The 13,583-nt window shown below is 38.0% G+C and overlaps 1 protein-coding gene across 1 annotated transcript in view; it reads left to right on the top strand.

Moving 5' to 3' along the window:
- Positions 1 to 13,583, top strand: part of MSH4 (mutS homolog 4) — a 118,859-nt gene that overhangs the window by 40,424 nt on the left and 64,852 nt on the right. Inside the window, exons 7-8 of the mRNA XM_049875591.1 lie at positions 2,155 to 2,327; positions 9,690 to 9,757. Coding sequence (XP_049731548.1) covers positions 2,155 to 2,327; positions 9,690 to 9,757 — 241 coding nt within the window. The remainder of the gene's footprint in view (positions 1 to 2,154; positions 2,328 to 9,689; positions 9,758 to 13,583) is intronic.

The following is a 13,583-nucleotide window of genomic DNA, read 5'->3' on the forward strand; positions in this document are numbered from 1 at the left end:
CATATTATAGTTGAAAAGGAGAAACTGAGAAGCCTTTCCATAGACTTAAATGAAATAATTCAGGTTAAAAGATGGATATTCTACCTACAGAGCTATGTGAATAGCTCTAATACTTCCACAGGTGTCACCCATTTAGTATACTGTTAAACCCACTGATTTCTACAGTAAGTGGCAGGTTTGGATGTGCCCCTCACTTTCTCTGTCCCTGCAGAAGCCAAATTCTCAAAAAGTAGAAAAAATAAAATAAATTATGCATATGATGAGATACCCCAGTGTGAACTTGATTCAAGTAGTTCCCTTAAAATTTGTTAAAGTTGGTGTGCCAAAAATCTGGTAGTCTGATGACTAAAACTTAGTTGGCATTTTTGTTTCCTGTCTCACACCCCAGATTTAATATATCAGTAATCCTCTTGACTCAGACTTTAGCGTATATACCAATTCTGGATTACTTCTTACCATTTTCAAGGCTACAACCCTTCCCCCAAACACCATTCTCTCTGGCCTGGACTACTGCAGTAGCCTCCTTACTTGCCTCTCTGCCTTCTACTTACCCTCCCTCCTACAGTCAGTCTATTCTCAACATAGCAACCAGAGTGATCCTTTTAATCCAGAAATTAGTTTGTTATTCTCCTGCTTAAAACTGTCCGGTAGTCCCATTACATTTAGAGGAGAATCCAGACTGTTTACCATGGCCTGCAAGGACTTCTTTGATTTGTTCAGCTTCATTTCCCTTCACTCTTAGCCTCATTTGTTAAGCTGCACCAACCTTGATCTGGCCCAGACTTCCTGGGCTTGAACTGCAGCCCTGCTACTTATTAGGAAATCTTGGATAAGTTACTTACTTTCTCTGTGCTTCAGTTCCTTCAGTTGTAAAATGTGGCTAATAATAGCACCCACCTCATACAGTAGATAATTAGAATTAAATGTAAAATGCTTAGAACAAGCCTGGTATATCTATTAAATGTTCAGTGTATGTTAGCTCTCATCCTCATCATGATCACTGCCATCATCTTCCCCATACTGGGAAACCCTGGTAGCGTAGTGGTTAATTAAGTGCTACAGCTGCTAACCAAGAGGTCAGCAGTTCGAATCCGCTAGGCGCTCCTTGGAAACTCTATGGGGCAGTTCTATTCTGTCCTGTAGGGTCACTATGCATCGGAATCAACTCGATGGCAGTGGGTTTGTTTTTTTTTGGTTTTTCCCATACCGTCCTCATCTTTGCATTGCTGTCTTTTATTCAGGTCTCAGCTCAGCTGTCAAATACATAGCAAGGTCTTTCTCAACCAGCTTAACTAAAGCAGTCCTCCTGGTTATTCTCTACACATTCCTGTTTTATGTTTAGCATTCTCTGTACCTGAAATTATTTTCTTTCTTTCTTTATCTGACTGTGTGTCTGTTTCTGTCTCCCCTTACTCTTTGTCTTATCCACAGATATGGTCAGTAAACTGACAAGGGGATTAAAAAATTGGTAGTCAATACTAGATTATAAGATCCATGAGGGTAGGAATCATGTCTATCCTATATATGCAGGGCATACAGTATGGGCTCTATAAATATTTGTTGGATCTTGGAATGAACCAGCTTTTTTTTATATGCATCATAACTTAATAAATAGCCTGATGAAATACATTCTTAATAATAGCTCATTTCTTTCTAAGAATCATTTAGAAACTACAAAATTCTCTTTTTATTTTAACCCTCCTCTACTTAAGTCATAACAAAAGCGATTATATTAAATCAATGTAAAAGTTTTATCAATGTAAAAGTTTTTTCTTCTTAAAAATATATTATTGATATATTGCCTTGACTGGTGGAGTGTCATGGGCTAGAAATTTTTATATTAGTCTGAATATTGTAACCAGTCTATGAAAATGTCATTAAGTGAAAGGAGATACGGTGGGTCCTTGTTACTCAATGTGTGGCGGTCCATTGACTGGCAGCATAATTGGGAGCATGTTAGAAATGCATATTCTGAGGGCATAGCTCAGACCTACTGAATCTGAATCTGAATTTTAACAAGTTCCCAGGTGATTTGTATGCACATTAAAGTTTGAGCATCATTGCTGTAGATTAGAGGATTGTATGATTAGAAAGCTAAAATGCAATTTTTCCTTTGTATACTTAATGAAAATTTTCTAACTTGTGTTTTCAAAGGAATAATCACACTCTCTTTGGTGTTCTAAATTATACTAAGACTCCTGGAGGGGGTAGAAGGCTTCGTTCTAATATATTAGAACCTCTGGTTGATATTGAAACCATTAACATGAGATTAGATTGTGTTCAAGAACTACTTCAAGATGAAGAACTCTTTTTCGGACTTCAGTCAGGTAAATGAATATTGCCTAATTTTAGAAATACAAATTATTAAAAATTATAATTGGTCTATTTGAGTTATTTTTCTCATGTTTCTGAAAGGCAGGAAGTAAAGTTTTAAGTTCTTATATTCTTTCATGGAAACTATTCTCCTGAAATTTTCTTCCAAATTCTGTAGTAAATAATTTCAGAAGTGAGTTTTTTATTTGGTTTCCTGAGTGATATTCTCTTTTCTTTGTTTTGTGGATTTTTTTCATAGACACCTTGTTAATTCTTTTTATCTGTTGTAATCCTCAAAGAAGGTAAGATTTGTCCAGACTATGACTATCAGCAGATGAAGTAAGAGAATTGCCCTTGGTTCCTGGCTATTTGTTCACTGCTATGGTGGTGCAATTTTCTTTAATCTATGGATAGAAGGACAGTTTATATACACTGCTCCTGGTCTAATTACAAGTTTCTGGCAGTTTGGTCTGTCTTCCATAGCCCCATGCCCCAGAATATCCCACCTCATATTCTGGTAGTCTGAACTTAAGTGGTACATGAAAATCTAGAAGGCATTTATAGCCTAAGTTTGCCTTAGTCTAATTCCATATACCATACCTTATAATTAGTGTAATTACTTCAAAATTCTGGCATTATATTTACTGTGACTTCATTTCCAGTGTTGTTGAGTATATTAACTTTTTTCTGTATATTCCTGTGTATTTAGTGAGAAGTGTGGAAAGGTTCAAAGAGTCCATTTTGAACTGGAAGTCTTTTTCTTGTTCACAGAAACATCTTGTTGGCCTACCTCTACTTGGCATTCAGTGTAATGTAGAAGTACTAGGAATATAAAAATGATTTACTCGTCTAATATTAGTCTAGTTCCAACCATTGACATCTTTTAAAAAATTTTTGCTACCAGATATGCAGTTATACTCATCCATTTCTTTAAACCAGAAGTGATATTCTTGCTCCTGTCTATGGCTAGTTCCTCCACCTGGGCTCTAGATCCCATCTTTGTGCTCAATTTCTTCTGTATATTCAGTATCTTTCTATGGACTCTTTCCATGAGGCTAAACTTGTTCAAGTCTCCCATCTTTATAAAGCCTCTCCCTGGCTTTCATCTCCTTCTCCTTCTACCACCTTCTTTTTCCTTTTGTAGACAAACTCATGGAAAAGAAATTTTCTCTGTTCACTATTTTCTCTTAATCACCACTTCTCAATCCACTGCAGTCTTGTTTCTGTACCCATTACTGCACTGAGACTTCTTTTGTCAGTGTCGTTGTAGCAGACATTTAGTTTCTGTCCAGATCCTCTTGGATCCCTTTTACCTTTCTCTGTGCTTTGCTCCCAATGGCCCACATCTGGACTGTCTTTGGATGCCACCCTCATGCTGTTGGAGCCCTTTGCCCTCAAGGACAGAGCACCAGAAGTATGTAAGGGCACTTATGACTGAATGGTTTGTGAGTATACAAGTCCAGATCTCTCACTTCAATTTGGGGCAAACTCTGAAGTATGACTTAAACTTCATAGTTCCTCTGTGGGATTGGTTGAAGATACCTTCCATTGGACTTTGCCTGAAATTACACTGTTGATTGCCTTTTTTTCCCCTTCCCTGTTCTGCCTTTCCCACTCTCTTGGAAGCATATCCTTAATAAATCACTTTCACATGAATCATCATCTCAGCATCTGCTTCTGCAGTTGTACTTATATTGATATAAAAGAACTTTGTCTAAGGCATGCCAATAGTTATTTATGACTTGAAACCTTGGGCAACGTCAAGAAATGAGGATTGGGACTCACTTATGAAGGACCTTGATATAATGCTAAGGAATTTGGATTTTATCTTAGAGGCAATAGTGAGCTGAAGATTCTGAACAAAGAGAGTAATATTATCAAATATGTTTTATAAACATTCTGGTCGTAAGATAAAAGATAGATTTGGGAGAGGGGAAAAGAAGAAACTGGACACATAAAGACTAGTCTAATGAGAGTTTAATAGAGTCTGACTAATGGAATCACATGTAAAACGTCCTAGTGATATTATGTCATATTGAATAGTATACAGCTGTATACTCAGACTATTTACTGTAATTTTTTAACTTAACTTTTTATTATTGTAATTTAGATGAAGGCTTACAGAACAAACTAGCTTCTTATTAAACAATTATTACACATACCATTTTGTGTCATTGGCTACCAACTTCATGACATGTCAACACTGTCCCTTCTCGACCTTGGGTTCCCCAGTACAAGCTTTCTTGTCACCTCCTGCCTTCTAGTCCTTGCGCTTGGGCTGGTGTGTCCCTTTAGTCTTCTTTTGTTTTATGGGCCTGTCTAAAGTTTGGCTGAAGAGTGAATCTCAGGAGTGACTTCATTGCTGAGCTAAAAGGGTGTCTGGAGGTACTCTAATTTTTTAAACATAGTTTTAACATAACTATATGGTTGCTATGAATCAAAATCAACTTGACGGCAATGGGTTTGGTTTTTTTGGAGGGGTATCGTAGAAGTGGCAAACTAGAAAGGAGGCACAGTGCTGTAGGCAGGCAGTTAGTTAGAAAACTAACTGGCAGGAAGGAAGTAACATAAATGCTTTTTTTCTTCCCCTGAAAGAATAACAGGGACCAGTCCCTGAAGAAGAACAACATGCTTGGTAAAGTAGAGGATCAGTGAAAAAGAGGAAGACCATCAATGAGATGGACTGACACAATGGCTGCAACAATGGGTTCAAGCATAGCAACAGTTGTGGGAATGGCACAGAACTGGACAATGTTTCATTCTGTTGTACATAGGGTCACTCTGAGTTGGAACTGACTCGATGGCACCTAAAAACAACAAAAAGAGTAACAGCCTGGAACCACTTTGTGACAGTATAAATCACTCTACAAAAAACTTTGAGGTTACACATATGTTACAATGTTGATAATAACTACGAGTCATTAAGAAATAGTTACTGTACTTTATTATAATTAAGAATGGATAAATGAGTAAAAAAATGAACATTTTTGTCAAGTAGATTCCAACTCATAGCAACCCTACAGAATGAGTAGTGCATTTCTTTTCTATAATTTTTTTTTGTGCTTTTGGCCATAAAGATTACATAGCAAAGTACATTCCCTTTTAACAATTTCTGTACATATTGTTCAGTGACGTTGGTTACATTTTTCACAATGTGTTGACATTCTCATTATTTCCATCCTGGTTGTTCAGTTTTCATTAATCTAATTTCTCTGGCCCCCTCCTCCAACCTTCTCATCTTTGCTTTAGGGTAACTGTTGGACATTTGGTCTCGCATAGATGATTGTTTCTTTTGAAGGAGTACAGTACTTACTAGTGTTTTGTTTACTTCATAAGCCAATCTGTTATTTAGCTGAAAAGTGACCTCTAGGAGGTGGTTTCATTTCGTAGTTTAAAGGATATCACAGGGGGATAGTTTCAGGGGTTCCTCTAGTCTCAACCGGTCCAGTAAGCCTGACCTTTTTTAGAATTGGAGTTTTCTTCTACATTTTTCTCCCATTCTGTCTGGCACCATCTTCTGTGTCCCTGGTCAGAACAGTCGGTAGTGGTAGCTGGGCACCATCTAGTTCTTCTGGTCTCAGGGTAGATGACGCTATGGTTCATTTGTTTAAGTCTTTGGTTTCCTTCTTTCTCTTTTGCTCCAGGCAAGTAGAGATCAATAGTTGTATCTTAGATGGCCACTCACAAGCTTTTAAGGCACCAGATGAGTAGTGCATTCTTAAAAGATTTCTACGTTAAATGATTAAAGTTAAAAAAGAACAATGATAAAAAAAAAAAACCCTTGGGATATTTAAAAGGGATTAAAAAAAAAAGGGATTACAGGAACTTTAATGAAATACTTCAAACTGGAAAATGAGTTGAGAAGTGAAAAATAAGTTTTTGAGCCCTGGTATTTGCAAGACATTTTACATGTATTCTCTCTCCTAATCCTCACTATAACCCTGGGAGGTAGATATTATTATTCACATTTAAGAGATGAGAAAAACAATTTTCAGAGAAATTAAGAAACATCTGGAAGGTTACATGGTTAGTGGCTGAAATGGGCTTTTAAATGAAGCTTACCTGATCTTTTAAGTATGGAAGAAAAGTAGAAATTAAAAAGATGGGAAGAAACTTATTACATCCAAAAGCTGGAGAAGTAGTTTTGGGAAGGAAGGGGGTAGTCAAAGTGTTAAATTTTGAGGAGAGATTGTGAGTAATTGAAACCAAGAGAAGACCATTAGTATTTATGATTTTATTACTTGCACAGGCATACCTCAGAGATACTGTGGATTCAATTCCAGACCACTGCAATAAAGCAAATATTGCAATAAAGTGAGTCATATGAATATTTTGGTTTCTCAGCGCATATAAAGGTTACATTTACACTATAGCCTGTTAAGTGTGCAATAGCATTATGTCTAAAAAAAATGTAATACCTTAATTAAAAAGTACTTTATTGCTAAAGGAAACCCTGGTGGCATAGTGGTTAAGTGCTACAGATGCTAACCAAAAGGTTGGCAGTTCAAATCCACCAGGCGCTCCTTGGAAACTCTACGGGACAGTTCTACTCTGTCCTATAGGGTCACCATGAGTCAGAATCGACTTGACAGCAGTGGGTTGGTGGGTTTATTGCTAAAAAATTCTAACCATCATCTGAGCCTTCAGTGAGTCATAATCTTTTTCCTGGTCAAAGGTCTTGCCTTGATGTTGATGGCTGCGGACTGATCAGGATGGTGGTTGCTGGAAGCTGGGGTGGCTGTAGCAATTTCCTAAAATAAGACAACAATGAAGTTTGCCACATCGTTTGGCTCTTCCTTTCATGAAAGATTTCTCTGTAGCAAGCGATGCTGTTTGATAGCATTTTACCCACAGTAGAACTCCTTTCAAAATTAGAGTCAGTCCTCTCAAACCCTGCTGCTGCTTTATCAATGAAGTTTATGTAATACTCTAAATCCCTTATTGTTGTTCAACAATGTTCATAGCACCTTCACCAGGAGTAGGTTCCATCTCAAGAAACCACTTTCTTTGTTCATCCATAAGAAGCAACTCCTCATCTGTTAATGTTTTATCATGAAATTGCAGCAATTCAGTCACATCTTCAGGCTCCACTTCTAATTCTAGTTCTCTTGCTGTTTCTACCACATCTGCAGTTACTTCCTCCACTGAAGTCTTGAACCCCTCAAAGTCATCCATAAGGCTTGGAATTAACTTCTTCCAAATTCCTGTTAATGTTGATATTTTGACCTCCTCCCATGAATCACAATTTTTTTTTAATTGTACTTTAGATGAAGGTTTACAGAACAAAGTAGCTACTCATTAAGGAATTAATACACATATTGTTTTGTGACATTGGTCACCAACCCCATGACATGTCAACACTCTCCCCTTCTCAACCTTGGGCTCCTTTTACCAGCTTTCCTGTCCCCTCCTGCCTTCTAGTCCTTGCCCCTGGGGTGGTGTGCCCCTTTAGTCTCATTTTGTTTTATGGGCCTAACGTTTGGCTGAAGGGTGAACCTCAGGAGTGACTTAATTACTGAGTTAAAAGGGTGTCTGGGGGCCATACTCTTGGGGTTTCTCCAGTCTGTGTCAGGCCAGTAAGTCTGACAGTTTCTTGTGAGTTAGAATTTTGTTCTACATTTTTCTCCAACTCTGTATGGGACTCTCTATTGTGATCCCTGTCAGAGCAGTCAGTAGTGGTAACCAGGCACCATCTAATTGTGGAATCACAAATGTTCTTAATGCTATCTGGAGTGGTGAACCATTTCCAGAAGGTTTTCAAGGTGCTTTGCCCACGTCCATCAGAAGAATCACTATCTATCGCAGCTATAGCCTTACAAAATGCCTTTCTTAAATAATAAGACTTGAAAGTCAAAATTACTCCTTGATCCATGGGCTGCAGAATAGATGTTGTGTTAGCAGTCATGAAAACAGCATTTATCTCCTTGTACATCTCCATCAGAGCTCTTGGGTGACCAGGTACATTGTCAATGAGCAGTAGGTCTCAACAGTGGGCTTAAAATATTTAGTAAAATACGCTGTAAACCGATATGCAGACATCCAGGCTTTGTTGTTCCGTTTATAGAGCACAGGCAGAGTAGATTTAGCATAATTCTTAAGGACCCTAGAATTTCCCAAATGGTAAATGAGCATTGGCTTCAACTTAAAGTCACCAGCTGCATTAGCCCCTAACAAGAGAGTCAGCTTGTCCTTTGAAGCTTTGAAGCCATGCATTGACTTCCCTCTAACTATGAAAGTTCTAGATGGTATCTTTTTCCAATATAAGGCTGTTTTGTCCACAATGAAAAATCTGTTGTTTATGGTAGCCACCTTCATCAATTATCTTAACTAGATCTTCTGGATAACTTGGTGCAGCTTTTTTACATCAGCACTTGCTGCTTCGCCTTGCACTTTTATGTTATGGAAATGGCTTCTTTCCTTAAACCTCATGAACCAACCTCTGCTAGCTTCAAACTTCTGCGGCCTTCATAGAAATGAAGAGAGTTAGGGCCTTGCTCTGGATTAGCCTTTGGCTTAAGAGAATATTGTGGCTGGTTTGATCATCTGTTGAGACCACTAAAACTTTCCGCATGTCAGCAATAAGGCTGTTTTGCTTTCTTATCTTTCATGTGTTCACTGGAGTAGCCCTTTTAATTTCCTTAAAGATCTTTTCCTTTGCATTCACACTAATTGGCTAACTATTTAGTGTAAGGGGTCTAACTTTTGGCCTATCTTGGCTTTCATCATGCCTTCATCACTAAGCTTAATTATTTCTAGCTTTTGATTTAAAGTGAGAGTTATGCAACTCCTTCTTTAACTTGAACACTTAGAGGCCATTATAGGGTTATTAATTGGCCTAATTTCAGTATTGTTGTGTCTCAGGCAACAGGAAGGCCTGAGGAGAGGGAGAGAGACAAGGCGCGGCCACTTAGGGGGGCAGTCAGAACACACACAGCATATATGGATTAAGTTTGCTGTCTCACATGAATGTTGTTTGTGGTGCCACAAAACAATTCTAATAGGAATATCAAGGATCACTGATCACAGATCACCATATCAGATATAATAATAGTGAAAAGTTTAAAATATTGTGAGAATTGCCAAAATCTGACAGAGAGACACAAAGTGAGTACATACTGTTGGAAAAATGGTTTTGATAGACTTGCTCAACACAGGATTGCCACAAACCTTCAGTTTACAAAAACACAGTATCTGTGAAGCACAGTAAAGCAAAGCACAATAAAATGAGGTAAAATAGAACAAAGACAAATGAAATAATTAATAATTGCAGGTAGATTTGCATTTTATTTTTCTAGAATAATATTTTGCACAGTCTATGTTTTCAATCGTACCAGAAAATTTAAATGCTCACATTTTTGTTTGTTTATTTGTTTCAGTTATATCAAGATTTCTTGACACAGAACAGCTTCTTTCTGTTTTAGTCCAAATTCCGAAGCAAGACACGGTATGTTTCTGAATACATTGTCTTAATGTGATGTAGTAACTGGGAAATATCAAAATGTTTTGGAAGAGAATTTCATTTTTAACATCTGGAGCATTTTTCTGCCTCTTTAAAGGACATTTTATTTTCCCTGTATGTTGTCCTATACACTATAGTAAGATAAAAACCATTACTTAGAAAGCTGAGGGGTTGGAATATTTTCATTAATCAAATATTTACTTAACGAGTTTATATATAATTAAAAAAACTTAAAATGCAATATTTGTCTATTAAATAACTAGTTAAAAATTACATTAGAATCAAATATAATACATTCCTATTAAAAGTGATCATTATATGAAATTTGTTCAGTGATCAAATATACATAACCTTAAAAAATAAAACAACTTCTCTGGATATTTTTCAAATTGAAAAATCTCTGGATATTTTTCAACTTGAAAGAAAAGACCAAGATGGATGTCAGAGGGGACTCTGAAACTTGCTCTTGAGTGTCAAGAAGCTAAAGCAAAAGGAAGAACCGATGAAGTAAAAAACTGAATAGAAGATTTCAAAGGGCCTCTCGAGAAGACAAAGTAAAGTATTATAATGTGCAAAGAGCTGGAGATGGGAAACCAAAAGGGAAGAACACACTCAGCGTTTCTCAAGCTGAAAGAACTGAAGAAAAAATTCAAGCCACGAGTTGCAATAGTGAAGGATTCCAGGGGGAAAATATTAAACGATGCAGGAAGCATCAAAAGAAGATGGAAGAAATACACAGAGTCATTATACCAAAAAGAATTAGTTGATATTCAACCATTTCAAGAGGTGGCATATGATCAGGAACCAATGGTATTGAAGGAAGAAGTCCAAGCTGTTCTGAAGGCATTGGTGAAAAACAAGGCACCAGGAATTGATGGAATATCAATTGAGATGTTTCAACAAACAGGTGCAGCACTGGAGGTGCTCACTCGTCCATGCCAAGAAATATGGAAGACAGCTTCCTGGCCAACTGACTGGAAGAGGTCCATATTTATGCCTATTCCCAAGAAAGGTGATCTAACTGAATGTGGAAATTATACAACAATATCATTAATATCACATGCAAGCAAAATTTTGCTGAAGATCATTCAAAAACGGCTGCAGCGGTATATCGACAGGGAACTGCCAGAAATTCAGGCTGGTTTCAGAAGAGGACATGGAACCAGGGATATCATTCCTGTTGTCAGATGGATCCTGGCTGAAAGTAGAGAATACCAGAGGATGTTTACCTGTGTTTTATTGACTATGCAAAGGCATTCGACTGTATAGATCATAACAAACTATGGATAACATTATCAAGAATGGGAATTCTAGAACACTTAATTGTGCTCATGAGGAACCGTTCTATAGATCAAGAGGCAGTTGTTCGGACAGAGCAAGGGGATACTGACTGGGGCATCAGGATTGGAGCAAGACTCACTAACAACCTGCGTCATGCAGATGACACAACCTTGCTTGCTGAAAGTGAAGAAGACTTGAAGCACTTACTAATGAAGATCAAAGACCACAGCCTTCAGTATGGATTACACATCAACATAAAGAAAACAAAAATCCTCACAACTGGACCAATGAGCAACATCATGATAAATGGAGAAAAGATTGAAGTTGTCAAGGATTTCATTTTACTTGGATCCACAATCAACAGCCATGGAAGCAGCAGTCAAGAAATCAAAAGACACATTGCATTGGGCAAATCTGCTGCAAAGGACCTCTTCAAAGTGTTGAAGAGCAAAGATGTCACCCTGAAGACTAAGGTGCACCTGACCCAAGTCATGGTATTTTCAATCACATCATAAGCATGTGAAAGCTGGACAATGAATAAGGAAGACCGAAGAAGAGTTGACGCCTTTGAATTTGGGTGTTGGCGAAGAATATTGACTATATCACGGACTGCCAAAAGAACGAACAAATCTGTCTTGGAAGAAGTGCAGCCAGAATGCTTCTTAGAGGCAAGGATGGCGAGACTGCATCTTACATACTTTGGACATGTTGTCAGGAGGGATCAGTCCCTGGAGAAGGACATTATGCTTGGCAGAGTACAGGGTCAGTGGAAAAGAGGAAGACACTCAACGAGGTGGTTTGAGACAGTGGCTGCAACAATGAGCTCAAGCATACCAACGATTGTAAGGATGGCGCAGGACCGGGCAGTGTTTCGTTCTGTTGTGCACGGGGTCAGTATGAGTCAGAACCGACTCGACGGCACCTAACAACAACAACAACAACAGTACTTGTAGCCCCCACATGTCTGTCACCTTGTCATATTGTGGGAGCTTGCGTGTTGTTGTGATGCTGGAAGATATGCCACTGGTATTCAAATATTAGCAGGGTCACCCACCTTGGACAGATTTCAATGGAGTTTCCATACTAAGACAGATTAGGAAGAAGGACCTGGTGGTCTACTTCTGAAAAAAATTAGCCAGTGAAAACCTTATGATTAGCAGCAGAACATTGTCTGATATAGTGCTGGAAGATGAGCCCCTTGGGTTTCAAGGCACTCAAAAGATGACTGGGGAAGAGCTGCCTCCTTAAAGTAGAGTTGACCTTAATGACATGGCTGGACTCAAACTTTCAGGACCTTCATTTGCATACATGGAATGTACTAAGTATGAATCTAAGAAAATTGGAAATCATCAAAAATGAAGTGGAACGCGTGAACATCGATATACTAGGCATAAGTGAGCTGAAATGGACTGGTATTGGCCATTTTGAATCAGACAATCATGCTGGGAATGACAACTTGAAGAGGAGTGGCATTGAAAAAGAACATTTCAAGGTCTATCCTGAAGTATAACGCAGTCAATGATAAGATAATATCTGTGTGCCTACAAGGAAGACCAGTTAATACGACTATTATTCAAATTTACATAACAACCACTAAGGCCAAAGATGAAGAGACTGAAGATTTTTACCAACTTCTGCAATCTGAAATCGATCAAACATGCAATCAGGGTGCATGGATAATTCTGGTGATTGGAATGTGAAAGTTGGAAACAAAGAAGGATTAGTGTTTGGAAAATATGGCCTTGGTGACTGAAACAATGCTGGAGATCACATGATATAATTTTGCAAGACCACCAACTTCTTCATTGCAAATACCTTTTTTCACCAACATAAACGGCAACTGTACACATGTACCTGGTCAGATAGAATACACAGGAATCAAATCAACTACATCTATAGAAAGAGATGATGGAAAAGCTCAATATCATCAGTCAGGACAAGCCCAGGGGCTGACTGCAGAACAGACCATCAATTGCTCATGTGCAAGTTCAACCTGGAGATGAAGAAAATTAGAACAAGTCGACCAGAGCCAAAGTATGACCTTGAGCATATCCCACCTGAATTTAGAGATCATCTCAAGAGTAGATTTGACACATTGAACGTTGATGATGGAAGACCAGACGAGTTGTGGGTTGACATCAAGGACATCATATAGAAGGAAGCAAGATGTCATTTAAAAGACAGGAAAGAAAGAAAAGAGCCAAATGGATGTCAGAAGAGAGTCTGAAACTTTCTCTTGAATATCGAGTAGCTAAAGTGAACAGAAGAAACAAAGTAAAATAGCTGAACAGGAGATTTCAAAGGGCTGCTTGAGAAGACAAAGTAAAGTAGTATAAACAACATGTGCAAAGACCTGGAGTTAGAAAACCAAAAGGGAAGAACACGCTCAGCATTTCTCAGGCTGAAAGAACTCAAAATATTCAAGCCTCAAGTTATAATAGTGAAGGATTCTATGGACAAAATACTGAACCATGCAGGAAGTATCAAAAGATAGAAGGAATACACAGTCAGTGTACCAAAAAGAATTGGT

This window comes from Elephas maximus, chromosome 3, assembly GCF_024166365.1.
Source record: "Elephas maximus indicus isolate mEleMax1 chromosome 3, mEleMax1 primary haplotype, whole genome shotgun sequence".
Taxonomy (NCBI): domain Eukaryota; kingdom Metazoa; phylum Chordata; class Mammalia; order Proboscidea; family Elephantidae; genus Elephas; species Elephas maximus.